At 40.9% G+C, this 25,953-nt stretch overlaps 1 protein-coding gene across 4 annotated transcripts in view; it reads right to left on the bottom strand.

Moving 5' to 3' along the window:
• myo1b (myosin IB) overlaps nucleotides 1-25,953 on the bottom strand; it is a 63,059-nt gene that overhangs the window by 27,019 nt on the left and 10,087 nt on the right. For all 4 annotated transcript variants that reach the window (XM_023280050.3, XM_023280051.3, XM_023280052.3 and 1 more), the window contains exons 3-6: nucleotides 22,797-22,912; nucleotides 6,087-6,181; nucleotides 2,796-2,900; nucleotides 1,236-1,282 (exon numbers count right to left, since the gene is read on the bottom strand). In XM_023280050.3, coding sequence (XP_023135818.2) covers nucleotides 1,236-1,282; nucleotides 2,796-2,900; nucleotides 6,087-6,181; nucleotides 22,797-22,912 — 363 coding nt within the window. The remainder of the gene's footprint in view (nucleotides 1-1,235; nucleotides 1,283-2,795; nucleotides 2,901-6,086; nucleotides 6,182-22,796; nucleotides 22,913-25,953) is intronic.

Below are 25,953 nucleotides of genomic sequence, written 5' to 3'. Positions count from 1 at the left end.
GAAATGCTCAGGCAAAAAACACCCTGTGGCATTGGGGTGTGGATGTAAACAGGCTTTTCTGATGCACTGGAAGTGATTTCAGTAAGATAAAATAAACAGGCTTTTTCCAAAATTTGCAGCTACATGATAACATGATAGCATGATCAAAACTGTAGCAGGCTGCTGTCTGCTGGATCAGGCCTCCCTGGAAATACTGAGCCGCGCAGTGTGAGAATGTCCTCCTGGGAAAACAGAAAGCAACAACACACCCATCTCCTTTCATATTGCCACTGCATGGAAATGTCTTGCTTTCTGGATTTGTGTCTGTCTATACAAAAGTAGATACTGAATCATCCTTATGATTCTAGAGATCAGCATTAGATTTCTCCTGCTTCCTCATTCTCAAAACACAACAGATCCTAAGAATCTGAGGCATGAGATAAATAGAAAATAAAAGAAAAAAATGTGCTAGCGTAAGGAAAGCACATTTTTTGGTACTTGGTCTACATCAGCGTTCTCCAGAATGTAATGATCAAGGCCATGTAACGTGTGAAAGTTTACACTATCAAGCATTTCTGAGGTGGTGTGTGGGCTGGTATTCATTGCAGAGCCAATAAATGTCTTCAGATTACATGGGAAAGGCAGAACACCACTCATGTGATAAAGCCTCTTAACTGAGATACGAGTTTCTACTGACACAAAGATATCATTTGGCGTATTTTTTTTCCCCTTCTTTTGTGCTTAACATCACGATACTCCTTCAAAACATGTACAAACATGCATCACTTCTCAAGCATATTTACCTACACACAACACAGTGGCCTTGAGATGTTGTGATCTGCAAACCCGTTTATACGTGTGTGAGCCCCTGCAGGCCTTTGCTTTAACCATCAAACCCTTGCAACTGCTGTTAACAGCAGCACTTGTAAAAAAAAAAAAAAAAAAAAAAAAGATGACACCCACACTACCATGAGAACCGATCCTGCTCAAGTGACTGTAGGATCGAGCACAATAAGCTACTATGCAGATCCTATTAAGCTCATGTTATTGAGTGCCAGACTGATGCATGTGTGATTCTCAAGGGAAAAAAAAAAGTGAAAATATATAAGAATTTAAGAAACACACAATCAAAGTAAATTGGTGACATTATGTACAAATCTGAAAAATCGCATGCACATGATGTGGTGCAAATAAAGTCTGATTAGAGAAGCAATCATCTTATCCAGCAAACAGTAGCTGTAGTTCTGGATACTTACAAATCTGGAAGAGTTGTCATTCCTTACTGTTTTGGCGTTACCGAAAGCTGAAAAGAAGAAACATCACAATATAATGGCATGAATAAATAAAAACATAAAGAAAGCATTGGAAACATCTCATGCATGATTTATGCTAATCCCACTAGTATAAAGTTAACAGTCAGTGCGTTAAAGACAGGCCAACAGCCTATTTACAAATATTTAAAAACCTGATTAATGATCCTCAGGCTTGTGCCTCACTGCAGCTAGCTGTCAATCATCTGAGGCCTGAATGTCAAAGCCATTTGTACTGATGAAGCCCCATAATTCTGTATGGATTAAGCAAAGCACCAGGGCTTTCCAGGCTTAGGCAAGGCTGAACCTTGATGTCACGCCACACTGAAGTTGCTGTGCTTCAATATTTGCCCCCGCTTATAAATAAACAATAACAAACAGCGCCGCATTCTGAAGTATGAATGTCTGCATGTGAGCACATTAAACGCATCACAAACACATGCGGATATGGAGACCAGCTGTACTTTGTGCAGAAGCGAACCTTTCTGCGACACGAACCTTTTTCATCTTCCTTCAAACCATATTTCTACATTAGAATGCTATTAATGTGCCATGCATCACAGCGCTATTAGCATGACTCCCTAATTGCTGATAACAACTGATTAATGTGTGCTTAAGTCTACGGGTGATGTGAATGTGTGGGCTGCTCGTCTGGTACAATGGCAGCCGTGGGGCGAGGGAGGCAGAGGATGATAAAGAGCAAAAGGGAAAGAGAAATCAGAGCAAGACATGAGAAACGAGAGATGACAAGGAGCGAAAACAATAAAGATTGTGAAAGAAAGTGAGACGCAATGTGACAGACAGCGAGCACGGCACAGACACAGTGTGTTTAGCAGGATTACTGCGTTTCCCCCTTCCTTCTTTCTAGTGTTAGGGGCAATTAGATCGGCAGGAGCTAAACTCTTGCAGATGTGCAACCCGGGCATACAGCTTCATCATTCATGGGCATTTCCTGTTCACTGCCCCCAATTAAAATACAGCTGTTTCTGTGCCAGCACAGAGTGGTGGGAATGAGTGTGTGTGTGCGTGTGTGTGTGTGTGTGTGTGGTGTCCTGGTTTGTTCAAGAAATGAAAGTTATACAGTATTCACATACTTTCAGATGACTGTGACACGGAAATTTCCATGTTTATATGATCACTGTCAAGTTGTTATATCCAAGAGTTATGATTTGTAGATTGTTCGACTTGTGTGTGTTGTACAGCTAACTGTCAGGAGTTTTGCAGTAATGAATGTCTTTTGGAAGCCGAGCCAACATATCAAAGATTGTCATAAAACTCTTTTCAGCGACTAACTAGCGCTCAGTGGGTAACAGCTCAATTAAGCTGAGACTTTACACTGTCTGTGTTTTGCAAATTTTGGCATTAGAAGGCTACATTTCTCAGCTGTGCTTTGAAGAGCCCTTGAACTGGGGCAGCCGTGTCAACCCGTTAACACAGATTCGGCCTCCAAATGTAAACTTCAGCCGGTCCAGGCTCCTGAATTTGGATGCAGTGTCTTCGACTCACCCTCCAGCACGGGATTGGACTGCAGCAGCTGTTCCTTGACCTTATTCACCTCCTGGCCCTTCCCACACACCGCTGCCACGTATGACATCACCAGCTTACTGGCCTCTGAAACACACACACACACACACACACACGGATAAATATTATACCAAAGCCTTTGCTAGACATTACAGAGGAACAAGTGCGACGTGCCCACCCACTTCACCATTCCCCATAAAAATCCCCCTTACATCATCCCCCCTGACACCCATCAGGGAAGGGTGTGGATCATTCATTAGTCTGGGGGTACAGACCAGAAGAAGAGGCCCCATTTTGTTTCACGATGACCAGTGTTGCATCATAATATCATCATTCAAATTACTGATTTCTTTGGAATACAATGGAATGCAGAAACTTCATCCCATGAACTTCAGTTCTCGTGTTGGAGCCGACACCGATTTTAAAATGCTCTCTGTGTTGTCAGAGAAGCGTGCTCCCCCCTAAAATAATGTTCTGCATGAGAAACATGACACAGGCTCAAAAAGCAACTTGTCCTATCTGGAACAAGTGACAAGCCTTGTAGGATGACTGCTGGAATCAGGATCAGCTCTCCTGACCAGTGAGATGACAGTGACCCAGAACTGATGATGTGTGTGTTGTGCCAAAGCAGGATAGAGAAAGAGCTTGACAGTGGTTGCTGGTACAGACTGTTGATGAGTCTGGCACACAAACAGGCCGGGACGTGTTCGTGTATTTTGCTAACATACGAAGCAGGAAGAAGGTGGCAAAAAATGATAGTACAGAAAAATGCAGACATCAGGAGTCTCGCTGACTAACAAGGTGCAGAGTTTAAACCTGACATTTTTATCTATCCGGGTAACAAAAACTTCCTCAGCCATCTCTTGTAGACAATAAAGCTGTGTTATGACTACTCCTCACTGCAATGGCATCTGATAAAAAAAGTTCTTCCTCTTATAGAAGGCACAGTAAGACGGAGCAGGAGAAATCCCCCATCCAGACACAAATGTCAATGACCCATATCGATGGAGTAGGTTTTGACGGCCTTATTCCACTACAAAGCTTCAGGGCTGATGAGATTACTGAAATCCGAATTTATCTCTTGACTTGGCTGCGGCGACGGCTTCTTGGAGTCGGGTTTTTAATATCCATGTGAGGCTGACAGAGTCCAAATAAAGGCTGGTGCATCACGCAAAACACGATCCGCCAAACCGTGTCGTGCCCTCGTTTGCTTTGTTTTCGGCATGCTTTATTGTTGTAACGTGACATTTGACCATGGAAATTATTAAGCGTATAAATGACTGATGATCTTATGCAGCACTGATGGTGGGTTTCTTCAAATTAATGTGTGGCTTTGAGTTCCTGTTATTTGCTGCCAAAGTCCTGCAGGGAATGTAACGTTGTGAAATCTGAGCTCGAGCAAGAGAGCAACACAACAAAAGTTCAAAACCACTTGAAAACATTGAGTCATACAATCAACACATTGTACACAAATGTATTTGCGCTACTACTAATGAAACAAGGGCACGGTTGGGTAAAATATTTGAAAAAGCATATGACCATTTTAGCATTTCTTGGCCTCCATAAGATGGAAAATGCACATTATTTTAAAATTTCTTCAGAAAATCATATTGCAACAATATTACTGACTGATCAATTCCGACATACACTATCGTTCAAAAGTCTGGGGTCACTTAGAAATATCCTTATTTTTGAAAGAAAAGCAGTTTTTTTCAATGAAGATAATATTAAATTAATCAGAAATGCAGTCTAGACATTGTTAATGTGGTAAATGACTATTCTAGCTGGAAACTGCTGATTTTTAATGGAATATCTCCATAGGGGTACAGAGGAACATTTCCAGCAACCATCACTCCTGTGTTCTAATGCTACATTGTGTTAGCTAATGGTGTTGAAAGGCTTATTGCTGAGTTGTGTGAGTTTTCATGGAAAGTTGAAGTCAGAGTTTGGGAAAATATGTATGACCTCGACTAAAACACCCGGTAGGAAAAGCATTTGACTTTTTGCTGTATGATATTCCTGCTTTTAGTAAATATTTCAAAACATGGAGAAGAGGCTGTGATATCATTGTTGTTAATCTACGATTTTTTCCTATATTGCCCAACCTTTGATTAAAGCCACATGTTGAGTTTTAATTGCAACCAAATGGTCACTGACTACGACTCACTCCCACACTTCAGTGTGAAAGATTAGAATTTGCTGAGTCTGAAGTTCAGTTGAAATTCCCACCAAACCTGCTACTGCAGTTCTGCAGTGCTATCACTGCTTTTAGAGAGGACTCGTGAAAAACTAACGTTCAATAAACAGCTATCAGAGCTGAAAAGCTAGAGGAGATACAATCAGTCTGAGACCTGAGGGCAGTGCTTTCTGAGTAGGAATGAATGTCTGTCTATATTCTACAGGAAAAAAATGTTATGAGCAGATCGTGACTCCATCCCTACAGTCCGAGCGCTGCCAACTCAATATTGCCATTACCTGTGACACAGCACTACAGGAAATACCATTCCTAGTGAGTTTCTGGAAGGTATGTGGAACTAGTCCCGAACATGGCCACACTATTACAAAAACCAACAGAAATAAAGGAGGCAGGGGATGTAAAAACAGCCTTCTTTAAGTGCTTGTAGTCTGAAGCCAAGTCCAGTATTTTAGGTTTAAAGTCTTCTAGCTTTCTTTCAAGCGTGATTGTTGGCTGTATATACTCCACATAGGAAGCGTGAGTAAACCAGCACACCATCTGCACGCTGCTGCTCACCTACTTTGATTTGACTACCCCTATCATTTTACATGCATTCTGTTTACAGGTCATCACAGAACATGTTTCATGTACCAACATGAGATTCTCAAAACACAACTAGCATCAAGCTACCTTTCATGGGAGATCTGATCTAAATCTGCAATGTGGCTTTATGCATAACAACTCTTATCTTACAGCGGTCTTTAGAAATAAGTTTTGACTACACTTTGAACAAAGCACTACAAACAGGAACGGCAGAGCGTACCCTCCAGGAATGTATTGGCAAACCACTGGGATGCTTAAAAAGATGCTGTGCTCTTGATTAAAAGTGTTTTTCTTCCCATTAGCGTTTGATAAATGAAAAATCTTTTATGTTCATGCTCAAAAAAAAAAGATGTGTTACTAATATATATTAGTTCCAGTGATGTAGATGTCTGTGTATGAACAGCAGGTTGATGTTGGGTGGGAGTGTAAATGGCCTGACATCATGGCTTAGATTCCTCTAGACATTAAAAGAAATGAACTAAAATAGCATTTACCAGTTTTGCCAGCTCCACTCTCCCCTGTGATGAGGATGCACTGGTCCTTATCCTGGTCCCTCAGTGAGCGGTAGGCCTCATCTGCCAAAGCGTAGCTGGAAGAAAAAAAAAAACAACAAAGCCATAAGCCTTCACATTACAACGGCATGCCACACTGCAAACATCACACATTAATTTTATTTTTCCAGGATATTTTTGGGAGCGTTTAGAGGTGGTGGGGTAAAGTAAGTTCAGAGAAATCTTTCTGTGCCAGGCTGCATGGCGTCCAACCTAATCAATAACATGTGACTCCATTGGAAATTGGACTGCATCTGTAGGACATCTACAGGACTGGAGGGACTGGTAGCTTTATTTAGCAACACTGGCTGGTTCGAATTTGTAATTTGGCTTTGATAACTCACCATTTCCTGCTCTTTTTGTGAAGCTACTAACCGAATGATGCTGCTCAAACAAGGCACATCTATTGATGTGCATTAGAGATTTGCTTAGTCTGTGAAACTGGAGCATGTGGCACTGGTTCATGCCAAATGTTTGCTGTAAAATTAATAAATATTAAAATAAAATTAAAACAAAGAACAAAAAGAACAGTTACATAAGAGATTTCCCTCCTATAAACAATTAATTTTACATTATTCACACTGTTTACTGTCATAGTCACTTTTTGGATTTTGTTTCTGACATTAAACAACAACCAAAAAATGCATAATTAAAATGAATCTCTTTAATCATACCCTGGTAGGTGTTTAGATAATGCAGTGAGTCAGTGAAATGTAAAATAACCCCAGGTGAATAGTGAAGGATAAAAGGGGGGAGCTTATTATAAAACAAAGCCTATTGTCATACATTCCAAGACAGCGACACAGTAGGAAAGTAGGACTCATTACTGCAGCTTCACCCCCACTGAATTCCAGAACAATATTTTATTTGTTCTCTTTTTGCAGATGATCCGTTGTGATGGTTTGAGAGTAGGGTGTGGATGATGTGAGGGCCATATCACAATGACAATTTTTTTATCCTGTGTGTCACATTGGTCTGTAATTTCAAAGAGATACACCCACAGAGGAGGAACTCTAAAGGGTAAGGCTGCAACAATCGCTTTTTACAGTTTCCATTTGGCAAGCAAACAGTCATGTACATTGTAGCGAGAGCCGTGTTCTAAATCTCTCCTCCAGCAGAAAGCAAGGCTGCAAATTAGCTCGCAAGGTTTCCCATACCCCTGTACTTTGGCTTTTATCACTCGGGAATTTTGTCCAAAGCTGTAACAGCTGTGGGGGGAAATGCTGCATGTAGATTCCGTCTTTGGGTTGAGTTTGTCTGAGACAAGATATGCTGGATCTGGAATACTGTATCACCTAAGAACTCCATGATGAGCTCCACTAGGATTAAGAAGACGCTATTTGAGTTCCCCAATTCTGGTGTGACTATAACAAAACCACAGTAAAGTGGTTTAAAGGATAATAAAACTACTCAGACAACTTAGTGTCAAGCTCATGTCAAAAGGTTGTAACCACCTTGTGCTAGACAATGAATGCCTCGCAGCTTTATGGGTAGATTAAGTGTTAACATAACTCAGATCTTGTAACTTGAAAACCGTCAAGAACTTAATCTCACAGCTTTTTAAATATCGAGCTAAGATCAACATATTTAAGTCTCACATTTCACATCAAATGCAGGGTAAATATAGCTTGAGGTAATTTTGGAGGAATGCTTCACAACAGTCTCTCCCCAGTGTCTAATTTGGTCTTATTCCTTGCCTGGAGGGTGGGCGCACTCAAAATCTCTCAGGTCTTAGTAATATCATTAGCCAAGTATTTATATGCACTAAGTGTAGTAGACATGAGTATAGGAAAGAATGTCTGATATTCACAGATGTGAACAGGGATTTTCTTACGACACGACCAACAGGCGCTGGGATATCCGACTCTCATGGTTGCTGAGGTTGCATTTACTTGTAGGGGCAAAGCTGTTGTCAGATTCAAGCACACTGCACATCAAAATGCAGCGTGGCACCAACCAGCAGGCACTAAACATGGTTAGAGAGGGTTCAAAGGAAGTGTTCAGATGGAATTAGAGTTTGCATGGTGAAGGGTTGTGCACCATCCTACTGTAATCTCTTCATTATATACTCCAACTTTCAGAAATCCACCAAGACATGGAAAAAGAAACTCACGTCTAAATGTAATTTAGTGCACAGCAACGATTGTATTAGAGGAGCCAGTGCTGCGGGGGGACCACAACCTGAAGCATATAATCACACACTGAACTGAAACTGACCCTTGATTTGCAAAGTTGCTGATTGCAAGTAAGAAGCCGTGGAGAGAGCGGGCCAGAGATGGGCAGCCAGATGAACGCATTCCAGACCACAATACAGAGTTAAAGCTCAGGCAGGCTAATGGAGCTTAGAGTGCTCCACCATCACACGTCGCGTTGGATCAAAGCCCATTCAGCTCTGCCACCAGTCATCTCCCTCATCAGCCCCTGATGTGGGCCCTCGACCAATATTTCCCCAAGAAAAAAGGTACACTAATGCAGCATTTCTCTTTTTTTCCAAGCTGGTAGAATGAGTTATTGCACATGTGAAATGATCTAAAAGTACACTGTACGGGTTTTTGACCATTGGAGGAGGCACTACAGTGCAGCATTTTTGTGAGTGTATCAGTCTTTACATTGTTCTTGTTACCTTATGATTTATAGCAAGATATGAGAATGCAGACCAACACATAAAACATATCAGACAAACTACACCCAAACAAACCATCCCTTCAGTTTCCTTCTCTCTCCATCTCCGTCTGCTGAGTCATCGTCTGAATTTATACTTTGGAATGACGCACAAAACAAACAAAAGCTTTTCTAGGCTCTGAGAAGTTTTTAGTACAATAAAAAAACCTTCACAGCAGGTCAGCCGAGCAGTAAAGAAAATACGTACTGCATGTGAACTTAACTACAGATGGTGGGCGAAAAGTTAAAGGAAATACCTGAACTCTTGACCCCAAATGCAAGAGGATCTAGTGGCCTGGTTATGTTGTGGGGGGCCTTTTGCTCTGAGTGATCACCTTTATCCTCGAGGACGGTAATTCCCCCATCCATAAGGCAGTGTCCGATGGAGGGAAGGGGTCACTGAATGGTTTGATGTGTATAAACATGACGTGAATAATATCCTATGACCTTCGCCGTCACCAGATCTCAACTCAGTTGAGCACCCATGGGGGGGTTTTGGACTGACGTGCAACACAGCACTCTCCACCACCATCATCAAAACACCAAATGGGAAAGTTAGGAAAGTTGCATTCATCCCTTCAGTACAGATCCAGAGACTGAAAAGCAAAGCAAACATGCTTTGAAGCTGTTCTGTTGGTACATGGTGGCCCAACACCTTATTCAGACCCTTTATGCAGTTTTTTTTCCTTTAATTTGTCCCTCATCTGTATGTCCCTTGGATTCAATAGCCAAAAAAAAAAAACTAAATAATGCTCTAGTAAATGCAGACAATGCCTGTAAACCAATGTTAACAATGATGTTGCCAATCTCCTTACAAATGTTTATGAGGGCAGAAATTCATTCAATGTCTTTATTGGATTCTTGAGGAAGCATACAATGTATTCTGGTCAGAAACACTGAATATAAAATTAAATGCTAACAGGGAAGTCTTGCAGCTGCCATGCTCCCTCCTAGCAAGCATTAACACGATTTTTTTTAGGTGCCCCTAGCTGCAACAAATGTGTCTCTTCATTTCCTGTCCAGCCAAGCATAAACCTCTCATTCAATCCCCACCCCCACAATCTCTGATCACGGCCCAGCCCCTACCCTCTCCTGTACACCAATCTGCCAGTTTTGTGTATGGATGAGACTTGCCACGGGACATTACGTCACTGCTGAAAAGGGCAGCAGAGCACAGCAGATGTCTGCTTTTGTGAAAACACTCCTGTTGCCTGACCTGATCCTGACAATGAGCAAACCATCACACAATTATCTCGCCCCCCGAGAGGAGGCATGTGGGCCGGCTGGAGGGGGGAGTGTACCGGGAGATGGCGAGGGGCGTGAAATAGGAGTGGGAGGTCCTTTGCCAGGAACTTGTTCCAGTGACACACACACACACACACACACACACACACACATGCTAAGCAGGTCATATGAATATGAATAGCCATCACATAATCACAATATGAATAGAGGTCGACAGACACAAGCCACACCCGGAGGCAGATGACATACATGTTTAAATCTTAAAATAAAAGAACCAGAAGATCACTTATTTGTCACAAGAAACTAATCTGTATTTCATTCTAACTGTGGACACATCAAAAGCAAGAAAAACAAGCCACATTTAGAAATAATGCGGACAGAGCATCATGCTATTAATAGGACCATGAGAGCAAACTGAACAGCAACTGGTTGCACCACTTCATAAACGTGGAAGTGGAAATGACGAACAGGCACTAAGTTCACCATCAAAGACAGAGGAGACCGAGAGTGAGGTACCGAAATCCCAAAGGCCTCCCTGATCTGTGTGTGTGTGTGTGTGTGTGTGTGTGTGTGTGTGTGTGTGTGTTGCTGGGTGTGTGAGGGTTAGGCTGGGATAAGGCCTTGGCCCTTAAGTGCTGCTTGGCACCTCCCCTGCACATCTGCCTGCAGGCTGTAATTTGGTCTTGCACGTGGCAGCGGTGAACACAAAGCCACAGTGGCATGAGGTAAGCAGTAGAAAATAGTCTAGTCAGTTCTGTTACTACCAGCTTCTGGTAAGTGGGGCACAGGAGGAGATGATGGGTCTGTAGTTTGTGACCTGAATCTTAAACAGGTGGAGTACTTTGAGGGCAGATTGAGAACACTTTAAAATCGTGATTTGTAGATGCTAATGAAGCTGTAATGTATGGGCTTGAGTGTAACCCACCCAGCTACTGGGTGATGACAGGCCTTTTGCAAACAATGATAATCTTTCTCAGATGCTATTAGCCATGTATTCATACTGACGTACAGTACATGTGCATTTTCACCTTTTAAAATAAACAGCTGTTACTTTCCAGCTCTTTAATGGATAAACCACATTTTAACACCAGATTCAGGTATATTTCTGCTGCGTGCTTGTATGTACTGAGGGGGGGTCAGTACAGTAGCCTGTGATCTCAGTGCGACCTGCTCCTCCACAGGCTTCAGGAAATCCGCTTGGCTTTGAAGGGGCAGCCAAGGAAGCAACACTTTCCTGATGTTGTATGACCAGGTGGAAGAGGGGGTGTTTGTGGCAAGAAACACAAGCACGGGCACACAAACACAGTGGTGCACATTCAGACGTTTTCAAAATGTAAAAGCCAACCTGCTGGTGTGGGAGGGCAACAGAGCGGATGCACACTTACACACACACACCCACACATAAAAAAGTCTTGGTTATGACAGATGTGGGCCATCTGTGCCGTGACAATGCTTTTCTGTAAAACAGGTGGTAAGGAGAAGATCAGTACACAGGGAAACTATCTAACAAATAAGACACAGGATCGTGGTAACAGTCTTCTATTCACAAGAGCATTCTCAGTGTGCAAGGTGCAATAAAGAATACCTCTAACTCTCCAAATTAAAAGTTCAGAGTGGAGTGCTGCTGCCACAGATCTCTAATTTGTCCGACACTCGCTGGAGGTTGTCTGAGACCTCAGCTTAATTGCTCATTGATACTCCTCCACCCATACATCAAACTTCGAGGGGGTCCAGGGCTTTAATTCACTTTACTACACAGCAATTTAGCGTTCCGCAGCAGGGGAAAACACCGGCCCAAGCTGTTTGTGTGATCCTTGGAGAAGCAGGAAATAAGCATGCTGAGTAAGGTAGCAAAACATCCTCAAAGCATTGCTCCAACAAAGACTCTTCTGTGCCTCTTTTAGCAGGTTTATGAGAATCTGGGATTGTGGATGTATCTTCTATTCTGATTCTAATAACTCCCCATCATAAGGTGTTAAAAGGATTTGACCAAACTGCCAGAGCCATGAGATTTCATACAATGATGAATAACAAAGGGAATGGAAGAAACTTTGACACTTGCCTTTGGCTAGAGGACACATAAAAAGCATGCTAGAGGAAAGAAATACATAGCCACATGTGCACAGCCACAGACAGGATGATGGAAACACAAGAGTAAGATGTCTTTTTATAGCTCAGAAAGCACCAGTGCAGCCAGGTTTGAGGGCTTCCTCTCTTCATTCTGCTCTTGATGTTTGAGCTTTCCACTACTGCAGGGCCACTGGTCACTTCAAGCTCAGAAAGACCTTGAAGTGTAAAACACATCTTGACAGAGAAGAACGTGGCTGCTGGTATACAGACAAACTAACCTTGAGAGAAAGAAACTGCACTGGACTTGACTTGAATTCTTGATACCTGAACCCTCCAATGAGCACTCAACGTCAGTGTAAAAAGGAGCTTAGAAAGACAACCTTGCTCTTCGATTCTAAAAGCTGACTCCAAAAGATGTTGAAGGTCTTTGACATTTCTGACTGCAGGAGTTTATTGTAGATACTTGTTATTAGGTCTGGAACAATCTCATCTCAACAGTACATGGTATATATATTTGTCCATTATCAACAGGAAAATGAGAAATGTCTGCCATAAGATACTCCTTACACAAGCGGTTTGAGGTGGATCTGTCTTTTAATACCATGTTTATATATGGTAATTAGAAGATCAATTACCAATCTGAACGTTGATGTCTTATCTCCATTGAATGTTTGCTTTGTCTTTCTTTATTTTACCATTTTTAAACTGAAAGAGACCATAAATAGAGTCTACAGACATGGTAGAAAATCCACTGCTGTACTTAGCCACAATAGTGCTTTGAGCTTAATGCTAACATACTCAAGCATGGTGGTGTTCAGCAGGACATGGTAATTTAGCACGTGATAAACCTAAATACTGGACAAGCTGACACTTTGACCAAGTGAAAACTTGTAGGATGGATCCTCTGAGACAAGATCTATGAAATTTCACAGCAAACCATCCAATAGCTGTTGAGGCTTTTCAGTCTGAACCAAAGCGGTGGAAACAGGGACCATTGTTCACCCAGTAGACCAATGCTGCCATCCCTGGTGTCATAGCTAAAAATAACTGTAGAGTCTTGACCCGACACAAGCAGCACAACACCCTCTGTTCACATACACTTACACACAAAGGCTGCATAGAAATAAGCAGTTATGCCCAATTTAGAACAAGATCATTTGGCAGGCCCTCAGAGAAGCCTCAGGCCTCAGGATGACCATGTGACCCACTGAACCAACAGTTAGAGTCATTGTGGGTCTGACCAACAGCATGTCGGTCACACATTCACACCAGGCTAGTGGGTGACACCTTCTCCTCAGGGCTATAGTGGTAAAAAAAAATGGTGAATAAGTCATTCATAGATAGTTTCATAGATAGTTTTTTATTCCTAGATGCTGCATTCCACTGTATTCACAAACTTTATTTCCTCATTGTTTTTCCTTTTACTCCCTATCCCCTAACTGCATTTTTATCATGGGTGTTTCTTGCTATAAAGCTTTATTAAACCACACAACTCACTACTTTAATCTAAATAAATGAAAAAAAGGTAATGAAAATAAAACACTGATAATTTCTACTTTTTTCAAATATTAATGTCCAGGTTTCAGTTCTCATGCAAAAAGCTAGTTTGACAATGGATACAAGCTTAGTTTCTAGCAAATTCAATTTCTGCCAGCATGTACAGTTTCTCTATTTCAGCCTGTCCATTAGGGCTCTTAGTCAGACCCTTTAGAAAGGTTTAGCAGAAATAAATTCATCTACCCACTGCCAAATTTCCACAATCCGCAATCCACCAAATTTCACGAGACCAATCACATGGTGGCCTTCAGTGTTACTGAAACACATGATACTGAAAACAGCAGTACAGTAATACAACAGCAACACCCCATTATTTTCTACAATGGATCGCTTCAAATGCAGTCCTGTTGTACATGACCCGGTACACAAACATCTGTACACATTAAAATGTAAATAAAATGTACCTGTGTGTGTTCTTATATAACAAATCAAACAGCATAATGTCATTTTTCCCAGCTGTAGGAGATTAATTCTGTTTGGCAATAATACATTCATCAGCTGGAGAGACGACAGCAGTGTGTGGGAGTTTCATTGTTTTTTATTTTTTTGATGCAGATATTTTGTACAGAGCACCTGCATAGAATTAATGGAAATGTGCATGTCTCTTGATGACTGTCTCTGAACAACAAAATAGAGGTAAACATTATTGTCAAAGATATATGGCTCTGCGGTAGAACAATATTCCGCACAGTTGATACCGGTCATATCTATTTGCCTTCGTTTTGGTATGCCTCAAACATGTTGTTATGCAAGCTGTGTGCAGAGATAAAAGCTCAATACCTATTGTTCTGACTCTGAATAGACTGAGTTTACAATGGATTTTGGATGATCACAGACAAAAGGAAATCCATGAAGTAAAATATTATACTCACAGAAGCGATACATGACAAAGCAGGGAGTGTTTAATCAGTGATATGTTAACCTACTTGCAGGTAGAGGCATTGTCTCTGAAATCATTTGGGGAATTCCTAACCGTTCTCAGTTATGGGCAGTTTGGTCTGCAAGTGAGTTTGAGAAAAATTCAAGAGGAACAAATGATACAACTTCAAAAGCAGAATAACCTGAGCCTAAATAAAACCGCAAATGTCTGTTAAATGCTTCATATTCAACACCAGGCACTGCTTGAGATCTATAAGCCCTAAGGGAGGAAATAAAACAGTGTATATAAGGTGCTGTGTTTTGCTAGTGGAACACGCAGGTGTGAGAGTGCTGCCTGCATGCACAAATGTAGCAACTGATAATAAATGGTCGCATTATTCAATTTAATACATTTACATTTTATTCTTGGGTTGAAGAGGTGGGTGGGAAAAAAAAAGGAAAACATACACCTTCCCTATCATCTCTCCCTAGTTTCAGCAAGCTCACCATTACGCCAACTCACATGCTGGAGAGGACTCACTCTGCCCACCTGAGTCAAAATGCCATTTCAACAAGTGCCCACTTAAATCTACCTACATACAGGTTCTGTGCTGCAGCTTATCTAGGTCTCCTTGAAAACAGTCTTATAATATAAACAGTACACATGTGGCTCGTTACCAAATAAGCGGAGCTGCGCTGGAAGAAGCAACTGGGGGAACGTACGTATAAAGAAATGTGTACTATTGTGCAGAGATTTGCTTGTCAAGGCTCTTAGCTTTAATTTGACAGCAAGCAACAAGGACATCAAACAAAACCGTTTTACAACTGGCATCCATCTGTCTTAAGAGCCTGCAATTTAACTCGTTTTCTTACAGTTCGAAACATGAAAACAAAATTTTAACACTTGCTGTTAAACATCACTTTGCTTTAAAGATAATTTTAACAAAACTAATTTATCCACAGCAACTGAAGGTAAATGCAGTATTCTGTATGCAGTATTCAGCTGAAACAGCCTTCCAGTGCACAGTTTTGAAGGCAAACCTTACATGAGGTAAATGTATCTGGGTGAAGTGCCCAGATAAATTCAGTGTATTATATAAGAAACATACAACCTCTATTTATTGCCTTTTGATCAAAGTGTGCCAACTGTCACCGCTGGAAAAGCAAACACAGGTGTGATGCAGTGATGCGGAAAATGATTCCAAAGTCCATCCAACCCACAGGTGAAGCAGCAGCACATTCATTTTTTTTCTTAAAATCAATCTTAATCCAACATCCTGCAAACAAACAACATGCATCCATGCCCAATGATCACATTCGAAAACAAATCCAAAATAAATGGGCACTCATGAGCTTGGTGTTGTGCAGTTCAGCATCATCAGTTTGCTCTCACACGTTTTATAGATGCACATGGCAGTGAAAGACAGAGGCAACTTCAAAACTGAATTCTATGCAAAGCAGGACTGAATAATTAAATCGAAATATCACTAAAATCTCAATGTGGCCAAGTAAAATGTCCCAATTACAGGAGCTGCATTTTTTTTTTGATGAGTAAAATGTGTCGCATTATAAATGAAACATTGTGCTGCTGCATATCATATTTTTCAGATGTAAGAGAACATGTGTGTGTGGTAGAGAGCATAACTGAAAGTGTATAAGCATATTTATATTTGATTCAGTGAAAAGGAAATGCATGAGTTACCATTCCAACCAAGGCGGTGGTATTTCTCGATATTTGTCTAAATGACCGTGATTTGATTTTTTTCTTGCATCTCATTCAGACCTAATGCAAAGAGCAGAGAATAGAAAAGCTTCCACTACACAAGAGCAAACGGCATAAAGGAAATGCTTCGGACACGATGCTTTTCGGGCAGCCGGTCAATACAATTAGTTTACTCCCACGTGTGAACTCTGATCTGCCTCGTTGCCTTTGACATGGAGGGCGCAGGTCTCGCCCTGGAAACTACAGTAACAGCAGCGAACCATTTTAATCAGTGCTTTGTGTTCTTAGCCAGGACGTGTATTAGCTGCACTTTCTTCATGTTGGGGCAATCAAAAATTATATTAAAGGTCAAAATTGATTAATATCAAAACGTATTTAATGTGGGTCGTTGCGATAGTTGTATGGCAGCAAGGGTCAAAAGTTTAGCAAACTGAAAAGACCGAACAACTCTAGTTAGAACTCCAATCCCACTGTGCTACAATGAGGCACTGTGAGGATTCATTAGTCTTTTATACTGATACTAAGAGGAAAAAATATAAATGGAAGCACAGACAAATGCTGTGTAAACACCAATGATTCTGACTTAGTATTACAATACTGCTTTTGCTTCATTTGAATTTCTGGATTCACAAGTTCATCAGCATGTTTAAAGTCTTACGCTTTACATTAGTCAATCCAAAGTAGAGGCACTACATCAAAATATGAGATCATATAAGTAGGTGTCAAAACACTCTAACAAAGCAGATTGTACAGACAAGCTGTCATTAGCATGTGCATGACAGCTGGGAGTCTTGATGCACACCTTACAGAGGCCTCTTTGCTCCATTAGCCAGTCCTGATGCCTCTCTGTAGCCAGTGCTCTAGTGGCCCTAAGTACCGAGCAATCAGAGCAACGGGGGTCTCAATACCTCATTAAACATGGGGAAAATACAATCCTACCCTGGAGACATGAGGCTGGCTGACTGTCCACACACACACGCACAGTTTTCAATCTGTGTCTGGTTTGGGTGGCAAGCAACACACAACATGACTCCAGGCCATCTGCAGTGTTGCTGTGCAAGGAGAAAGGCCGCTGATTAGTCCATCTCTAACGCCCCGCCTGTGTTTAGAAAAGGAGGAAAACACCTGCCAGTTAATTATGAGGCGCCTCATCTGGCCACATTTGGGCACAAGACGAAATGATGACTCGTATAGTGGAGGAGGGCGTGGCCATGCACTTCCCTGAAGTATGAATGAACTCTCCAGCTGGGTTTACATTCAGGTGCTTTTGTGAACAGTGACAGAGCAAATCTTCTTAAAATTTTCAATATTGCAAGTTGTTGGACTAGCCTAACTATAGAATTTCTAGACATAATTTAAATATATGAAAAATCTTTAAAAATATTAGTCAATCGGCATCCTTCATAACAGTGTCAACTCTGGAACACACGGCAAATCTAATTACTTGCAATAATAACATCTTTCCTCAGATAAGGTCATGATCTGGCCAAACTTTCTTTCAAACTTGAAACTTTCTCCCCCACTTATGATTGCATTTGATGTTTTTTTATGTCTGTAGTGTGTTTTGGATTTATAAGAATGGAAGCTGTTAGTTATAAGCACATCAGTCTTGTGCTTTGTATTGGAACTATGTTAAACTGCATCACAACCATCAACTAAAATAAAAAATAATTTAAAAAAAAATAGCTAATTCAACTGAGATTGCATTGCTTTTTGAGTAAATGATACCTGACAACTGCTAGCATCTGCTGTCTGATTTTTCCTGAATGATTGATCTGCACTGCACTGGTCTCTGGCCTGGGTATGAACCACTCTTTATCTGCAGTAGCTCTAATTAAGAAGGAACTTAACTGGCAATTAGTCTACTAACAATATTACAGACAGAGAACCAGCTGCAGTTCTCCCTCCAGCTGATGTGCATGCACAGACACACACATCTATCCGTCTTGGGAATACAGGAGCAGGTGTGAAATACTGAAGCACCTGCACACAATCGCTTCTTCTTGTGCTCGTAACAAAGACACTAAAGCGCCGCCTTACATATACAATCCATGCACAGGATGAGGCAATAATGACACAACGGCTAGAACTGTTTTACTGCTCTACTACCTTCAATAACCATAAAGCCATATCATATTTTATCTCATCCAAACAATCAGAAGGAAAAATTCCCAGATCATCAAGTTAGTCAATGACTTCTACATGTCCTGTGGGAAGAGATGGCCCACTAATTGTTTTAGGAACAGCGTGCATCTGACACAGCAGCTGACATTCTGTCATTGTTCTCAGCTTTTTTACAGTGAGTCAGACCAGAGCAGCACATGTTCTGCGAGGAAGCCATGGAAACCAGATTTGTAACATTTTGACATGGTGTCATATGGAGCAAGGCCATATAAAAGCCTTAAACTCCTATTAGGTGCTGCTGACTGACACTGTAGTGCTATTTACACTGTGTGAGGGTCTATGGAGGTGTGAAAGAAGGCTAAAGGGCTGAGCTGTTGCCAGTTGATTGTTATTTTTATTTACTCTGCCATGACATTAAGGTGAGAAATTCAGTCAGACCTGCAGCATCATCATGAAAATATAAACACTATTAAAAATTAGCTGTTTCCAGCTAGAATAGTCATTTACCACATTAATAATTTCTAGACTGTATTTCTGATTAATTTGTCATCTTCATTGAAAAAAAACTGCTTTTCTTTCAAAAATAAAGACATTTCTAAGTGACCCTAAACTTTTGAACAGTAGTATATATTAAAAAAATACAAGCACTTACATTAGGAGTCAAGAAATGCTTTCAAACTTTTCCCAGAAGTCTGCCTTCCATCAGGGTTGGAAGAAGATTCAGATTAAATTTGATCATTTCAAAATACTTATCAGTCAGAATTTTCTGTTTTTCTAGACGTTGTCACCATACTCATTGCATCCATAAACCTTACGCTAGTTTTTTTTACAACTGCATGCATTCCTCATTAATTCATGGTAGAAAAATAAACAGAAATGATTGCTATATTATATTTACTTTTCAGATTTATTGCCAATTCTAGAACTGAAAAAGTAAACTTTGGTGAATGCTGATTTCATCACTGTGTATGTAGCAAATCGACAGGGTTTCATAGACTACATATTCTATATATTGTATGTATACAACATCTTAGGGGCTGTGGCAAATCCAAAGTTGATCTTGTCTGCTATGACCTGTTCTGAGCTGCTGATTTTATACTGTTTCAAGTGTCTAATGAGGATCAAAGACAGGAAGGGGAAGATTCCTAGGACCCCCTGCTGTTACCTTAATTAAAGCCCGACACTGATCTACTTCAGCACTGGTCAGTCACTCTGCTAATATGCCCTTCAGCCACGTGAAGCTCAGCCATGCAAAAAAACAGGGTCATGAAAAACAGGAACTTTTTTTTGCTTTGGAAATATTATAGAGAATTGGCAGTCATCTTCAATCTAAAAATACTGACCGGACACTAGATTCCTCTGACAGTTTGTGTAAACATTATGTGGTAATACTTTCTTAGCGCATCACTGTTCTTTAGTTGCTCTTAAACGCATATAATAAAGCTGGAACTAAATGTAAAACTTGAATTGAATCTTTTTAGACATTCACATTTCCATGTCATGTCAGTATGTCAGACATTTACACACAGATGTCTTTATTTTCTTTTTCTGACTCTGATCTAGCAGCCTTGGCTCTGAAAGAGTGAACAACTGCAGAGTTCTGGTGAAAGCCGAAAAAATGCAAGGCCAAACTTCTGCAGGCGCAGTATACCGAGGCTGACTCTAATCAACTCTTTATAAAAACAAAAAAACTATTTACACTGATTTATAGCACTCTGCGGTGACCGTCTAACAAGATTTATTTTGCGTTTGTAAAAACACGCACTGCTCTGCTTTGAATACCAGTCAGGTCAAACGTATTCAAATAACAACATCCAAATGAGTTTCCAAACCACTGCCATCCAGCTGCCTCGGGGCTTATAGATTTTATTATATAAATTTTTTTTTAAAAGATTTAAAATTTGTCTCTAATGTTGACAGTATGAAAAGAGTTCTGCACTAAATCAAAGTATTAATTAGTATTGAGCAAGTGCCACAAGTATGGATTGCTCTCCAGTTAACCTTACATAAATAAAACACTTAATGGTATAATACAGCAGTGAGCAAAACTGGAATGAAGTTGAGAATATCTGGGCTGATGGATTTGACCACAGTGAGGGTTTAACATTACTTGAGGACGATCAATGTAAAGCTACAAAGCCTGGTCCAGATGGTCTGAGCGGAGGATTAAGATCAATTTATGGAGCATGTTTAAACAATCTGCCTTTGACTGGCACTTTAGGGTTTCCTGCAAGAGCCTGTCCTGTTAAACAGACCATAATCTTCTTTACTTAAAGACTAATAGTAAGGTGATGTTTAACAAGGTTACAGCATGTCCTTTTGAGGCAACACAAACTTATTTTTTATACATTAGAGGCACAGAAACTGATGGTTTCGAGCAAAGTTTGAGCTGAGAGGGATCTTTACATACTTTGTCTAATTTTACCTTTTCAAATGCTTCTTCAAGTTTCAGATTCATTGCAAATGGTAGTAGAGGGAGGACTTATTTCATGTGGGACTTGTGCAAATGAGATTTCATATCCACCTGGCTCAACCTGTCACAGATGGCAAGCTAAATATCTTGGCGTCTCTGCTTTAACATGCCTCCTTCAACCTGTCTCTGCCGACTCACAGGCTCAGACATTGTCCAGTTTTCAGCCAGATCAGTTCAAACGGCTCAGACAGACAGCAAAGAAGTAAAGGGCTTGCATGCAAAGACCTCAAGCCCATTTTCCTAAAATGCTCTTTACAACTTTTAACTGTCCAAGACCCATGACAGCAACAATTACATGTCATTTCTCTGTGAAGGGCTCAAAATTAACAGCTTGACAGGACCGTACATGTGTTTTTGCATTTTAACTTGTACAAATTTGTCATTCTTTAAATGGTTGCCTGTTTTCCAAGCAGACACTCTTTCAGTTCATGTCAGTCTGGTATGAAAATGATCTTGCAAAGACTTTCACAGAATGTCTCTTTAGCCTCGAGCCTTCTGTTATTACCTAAACTATCTTGTGAAAATGTAGTTCAGACTAGAGACCAGTTTAAAAATGCTTGTACTGCCAAAAAAAACATTGTTTTTCCTTTTATTTTTGATGCCCTAATATTATCCACCATTAGATAACCCTTCTAGACATGTACATGTTTGGCTATTGTTTGACTTTAATTACGATGCCGGTAATTTCACCGAACACAAATTGATAATAATCTTTACAAGTGTGCAACTATTTGTATCTTCGACATGATCACTCAGAATAATGGAGCACAGGAGCGGATAGTCGGCAGGGAATTTTCCTGGGCAATTATCGGATACAAAATACAGCATTTTTAAAATATATATATATTTTTTTACTCAGATGAAGCAACCTCTATCTGTACTTAGCCTGTGCTCTTGAGCAGTGTCCTGAAAGCAGCACTGTCTGACTGGTTACAAGTCACCACTGATGACATGTCAAAATTATAGGACGCATGTTGAAAAGTGCTCATTTAATTAAATATATGCAAAGCATAAACAAAAATATGTCAACCAAATTATGTGTTGGAGTTTATCTCATTTAAGTTTTAAAAAATTAATTCTTATTTTTACGGCAAATGTATGTCGGATTCCACAAATCAGTTATTAGTCTCCTTGATTACTATTAGTTGGTATCGGCAGTGAATAATCCGTATCCGTCTCCCTCTACTCAAGCGAAAATAAAAACAAAAAGTTTAAGGCAAAAGTTGACAGAAGACATTCTTTAGACACTCTCAGTGTGCAGGGAAGAGACAGAATAGAGACAGACTGAGCAACAAAAGGAAGAAGAAAAAAGAGCAAAACAGCCTGAAACTGTGTCATGTCAGCTCTGTATAGCTGGCTGTAAAGTAAAGCCAAGGAGCTTGCTTTTGTCTGCAGGGAGTATGTCTGTTCTGGGACAAGGGCACTCTCGCTCTTCCAGTATGTGTCTCTGAGGGGCTTTGCTGCAGCCTAGAGACACAGCAGGCTAATTGACGAGTGCTGGGCTTTGTTTTGTCTTGGCAGACTCACAGCAATGCTGACTTCATGTTGCCAATGGACAGATGGCATGCCACGGTTGTGAATGGCCAGCAGAAGTACCAGACTGACTCTCAATACAAGAGTTAGTGTCCCTCTGATGTGAGCCTCCACACCCCACCGCATTAGTCACTGGCTCCAAACTGATAATCCTTACAGAGGTTTGCATTACGCTGTATCTTCAGCAGACAGATGACGGTTCCTGTTCATCGCATTCAGACTAACAAAGCCTCGAAAAACACTCTTGTGAAGTGCCATCCTCAGTGGTTCTTTGTCATAGCAACAAAAAATACTCGCATGAAAGAAACCAAATCTAAATCCTCACTGTCCCACTCCTAAGTCTTAAGCGGACCAATACATGTACAGGATTACTAGCTGATTTTGGAGAGGACCTGGGAGGTGGACTCACATGTGTGGACTAAGTTCATAGAAGTTCCTGTTGCGATACTCCTCCACCTTGTCTGGCGTGTAGATGGGCAGGGATCTGTAAGGGTTCATGGAGATCACCACACTGCCGATGTACGTCTGCAGGGAGAAGGGGCAAATGCAAAGAGTTAGTGTCAATCCACACGCCATGTTTTGCACAGTCTGACAGGAGCTTTCTGCTTTCAACATCTTCCCCCCCCTTCTGTCCATTTGGACGTTAATTGAGTCGATGCGGCAGGAATTCTGTTACTGTCAGTCGTCCCCAGCTGGGTATTCCTCATGCACCGTTGAGGCATGCAATGCCTGAAGTGAAACTGAAGACACGTAAAAACAAGGAAAAGTCTAAGGAATCCGTGGGCTGGGCAGTAAACACCATTTAGCAAAGAGGTCACGGCGCTGAGGGAAGGTTTTACTAAGTGTATGTGCGTGTGTGCACAAGTATTCCTGCTGCCCTTACCAAGACAGACAGACAACTGATGCGAACAAAAACACATAAAACTTCCTAAAAAAATTTTAATATTTCATAAGCGACCATTTAGGTTAAGCACTTCCCACTAAAAAATAATATTTCAGCATCAGACAGTTATATAATATGTAATTAAAATGTAAGATGTAAACAGTGGGTGTCAAAAAATATAAAGGACAGAGTTCTCCCTTCACATTTTCACAGAAAAGAACACCTTTATGTAACATTCAAACAGGTCCGGTGCAGCAAGTAACACTTGTTAGACATATCTGAAGGTGAATGCAACCAGCCATCATCTTCATCATCCTCCTACGCGCCAAACAGAGCCCAGATAGCACTTTCAAGCATCAACCTGGAACATTTTCTTTGCTCTCCATGGTAATGGCTGTTGCATAAGCCACTCTGACGAGAGTGGAGCACGGCCTTCCCTGTGGCAACACCACAACCTCCCACAGCCTCTCGCTCAATAGCGCACCAGAGGCAGAAAGAGGCCTTTTCGAGTGCAGAGGATGGGGAACAAAGGGAAAAAGCGTGTGCAATGTAAACAAAGTATCACGTGTTAATGAGTGGGCTCCCTTGACCAACAGTACAAAAAAATATTAAAAACTAACTTTTTTCTCTCTTTCTCTCTTTTAAACTTCTTCAGATGATTAAGAAAATCACAACTTGCAAATTATTTCATGAATATTTCATGGATCCTCTGATGGATTGTAAGATTGGTGTTAAACTCATTATTAAAGTCATTAAACATGTTGAAAGTGGGAGTTTTAAGCCTTTTTACACCAAATTCAAAACAGATTTATCGTCTATAAACAAAAAGAGGAAAAAAGTGACTTTTTCCCTCATTAAATTGTTTTCTACCAGATGTGGTGCATTTTTTAAGACTTCAAACAGGGAGCAAAGTGAAATTTCAAGCTCTTGTAGTCTGACAGGACCAAAAAGCCCAGTGTTTATGCATTTCTATTCCCGTTTTCCAGTCCTGCCGCATGCCCGCTATTAGCATCACGTAGCTCTCTTTTCACATGGAGATTTTTCAGCAATCTTTTGATCTGCAGAAAAAGGCAGCGATGGAGGGCACTTTGGCCCAAAATTACAACTGAAAGGAGTCATCCATCAACAGTGTCCAACAACGTGCACAGCCGCCATACACATTTCACTGCTTTATATCTTCTTCCTTTTGCATTACTACACCTACTGTCCTGTTTGTTATAAAACTCCATCTGTTCAGACAACAAAATCACAGCTACAAGGATGATGCATCAGATGTGCAGCGCCTACAAAACTGAAATTGAAAAAGCCAGTGATATGTATAAAAAAAAAAAGCAACACACAGATGAGTCTAAGCATTTTGCTTTAAGAGTGGAAAGTCAAGAGTCATGATAGATTAAAAATAGTTGCAGAAGTGTAAATACTCTAATCTCTTAACCTGAAAAAAAGATGGCGGTCGCTAGAAAATGTCACTACATCAGTTAATTACACCAGTTAGGGAAGTAATTTCAGCGACAGTAAAAGCCAATTAAAAAAATTTCACCCTGCTACAGTTATGGTGTGAAGAAAAATGGGTACAGGCTGCCAACAAAAGGTCTCCAGTGGTCTAAATCCCAAGGAAGGAAAAGAAGACATTACACCCAGTCGTGCAACTCACAATGTAGAGTTGGTGGCTAAAGTAGAAATATTAGAAACTCTGAGGAACACCGAAGTTGTCAGTGATTCCTCTTGCTCGGTCAGACACAAGAAGCAGGGCAACGGTTAACAGGGTGATTGTCAGTCGCTTTGATTTCCTGCAGTTATTGGATACATGATGTGCTGTCCCTCTGGAAGACAAAGCCATGTTTCTTCTGCTGTAAGCTGTCATATGATAGTTTGGTGTGGGGGGATGGAGCCATTTGTAAGGAATGATGCCACATGAGGGGAAAAAGCATTCACATGCAAGGATTGTACACCACAGATTTATTGGATAAGTACAGGCTTCAGAGCTGTTCCTGGTCATCACTCTTGACGTGCAGCTCATTCCTCCAAAAAGCTTCCATTATGGACTCAAAGCCATGTGATTTACCTTTCCATAAGATTCTTTTTTTTCCCCTTTTTTAAACTTGCACTTCACATGCAGTGTGTGCTAAACTAAGAAAAAAGATTCAACGCTAGTGAAGTGTAAGCGTCTCTTCATGTTTAACTAGATCCTCAGCATTTAGGTCACGGGCAACACAAAGCCTTGAGCTTAGACTTTACGACAGAAAAATTGAGGGCATCTGAAATGTGAAAACACCATTCCCATTCCTCAGCAGGATGTGGGCTGCTTCTCGACAAAATACCTCGCCTGTCACCAAGGCAATCACCGCGGTAAGAGGCGACATCATCCCGAGAGTCCCGAGAGCCAACAGCAGGCAGGGCAGAACTGTAATCATACGGCTAGCGGCATCATGGAGTGCCACATCGCAAAGCCCAGAACCAATTTTTTCATGCAGGGATGATAGTTCAACAACTCGCTTCTTCTAGAGACAAGCAGGCTGCCAGTCCCTCGTTGCTCTTGAGCTCTGGATTTCATGGCTCATTTGAAGGCACCATCTACATTCCTCTGCGATTTGATTTATTGATTGGTTGGTTGGTTACTGTGGTCTCTGCTTTTGTAACACTTCTATAGCCGGGACTGAAATAAGTGAGGGAAAGGAGGAAC

Source organism: Amphiprion ocellaris, chromosome 11 (genome assembly GCF_022539595.1).
Source record: "Amphiprion ocellaris isolate individual 3 ecotype Okinawa chromosome 11, ASM2253959v1, whole genome shotgun sequence".
Taxonomy (NCBI): Eukaryota; Metazoa; Chordata; class Actinopteri; family Pomacentridae; genus Amphiprion; species Amphiprion ocellaris.
This window is presented reverse-complemented; position numbering and strand designations above follow the sequence as displayed.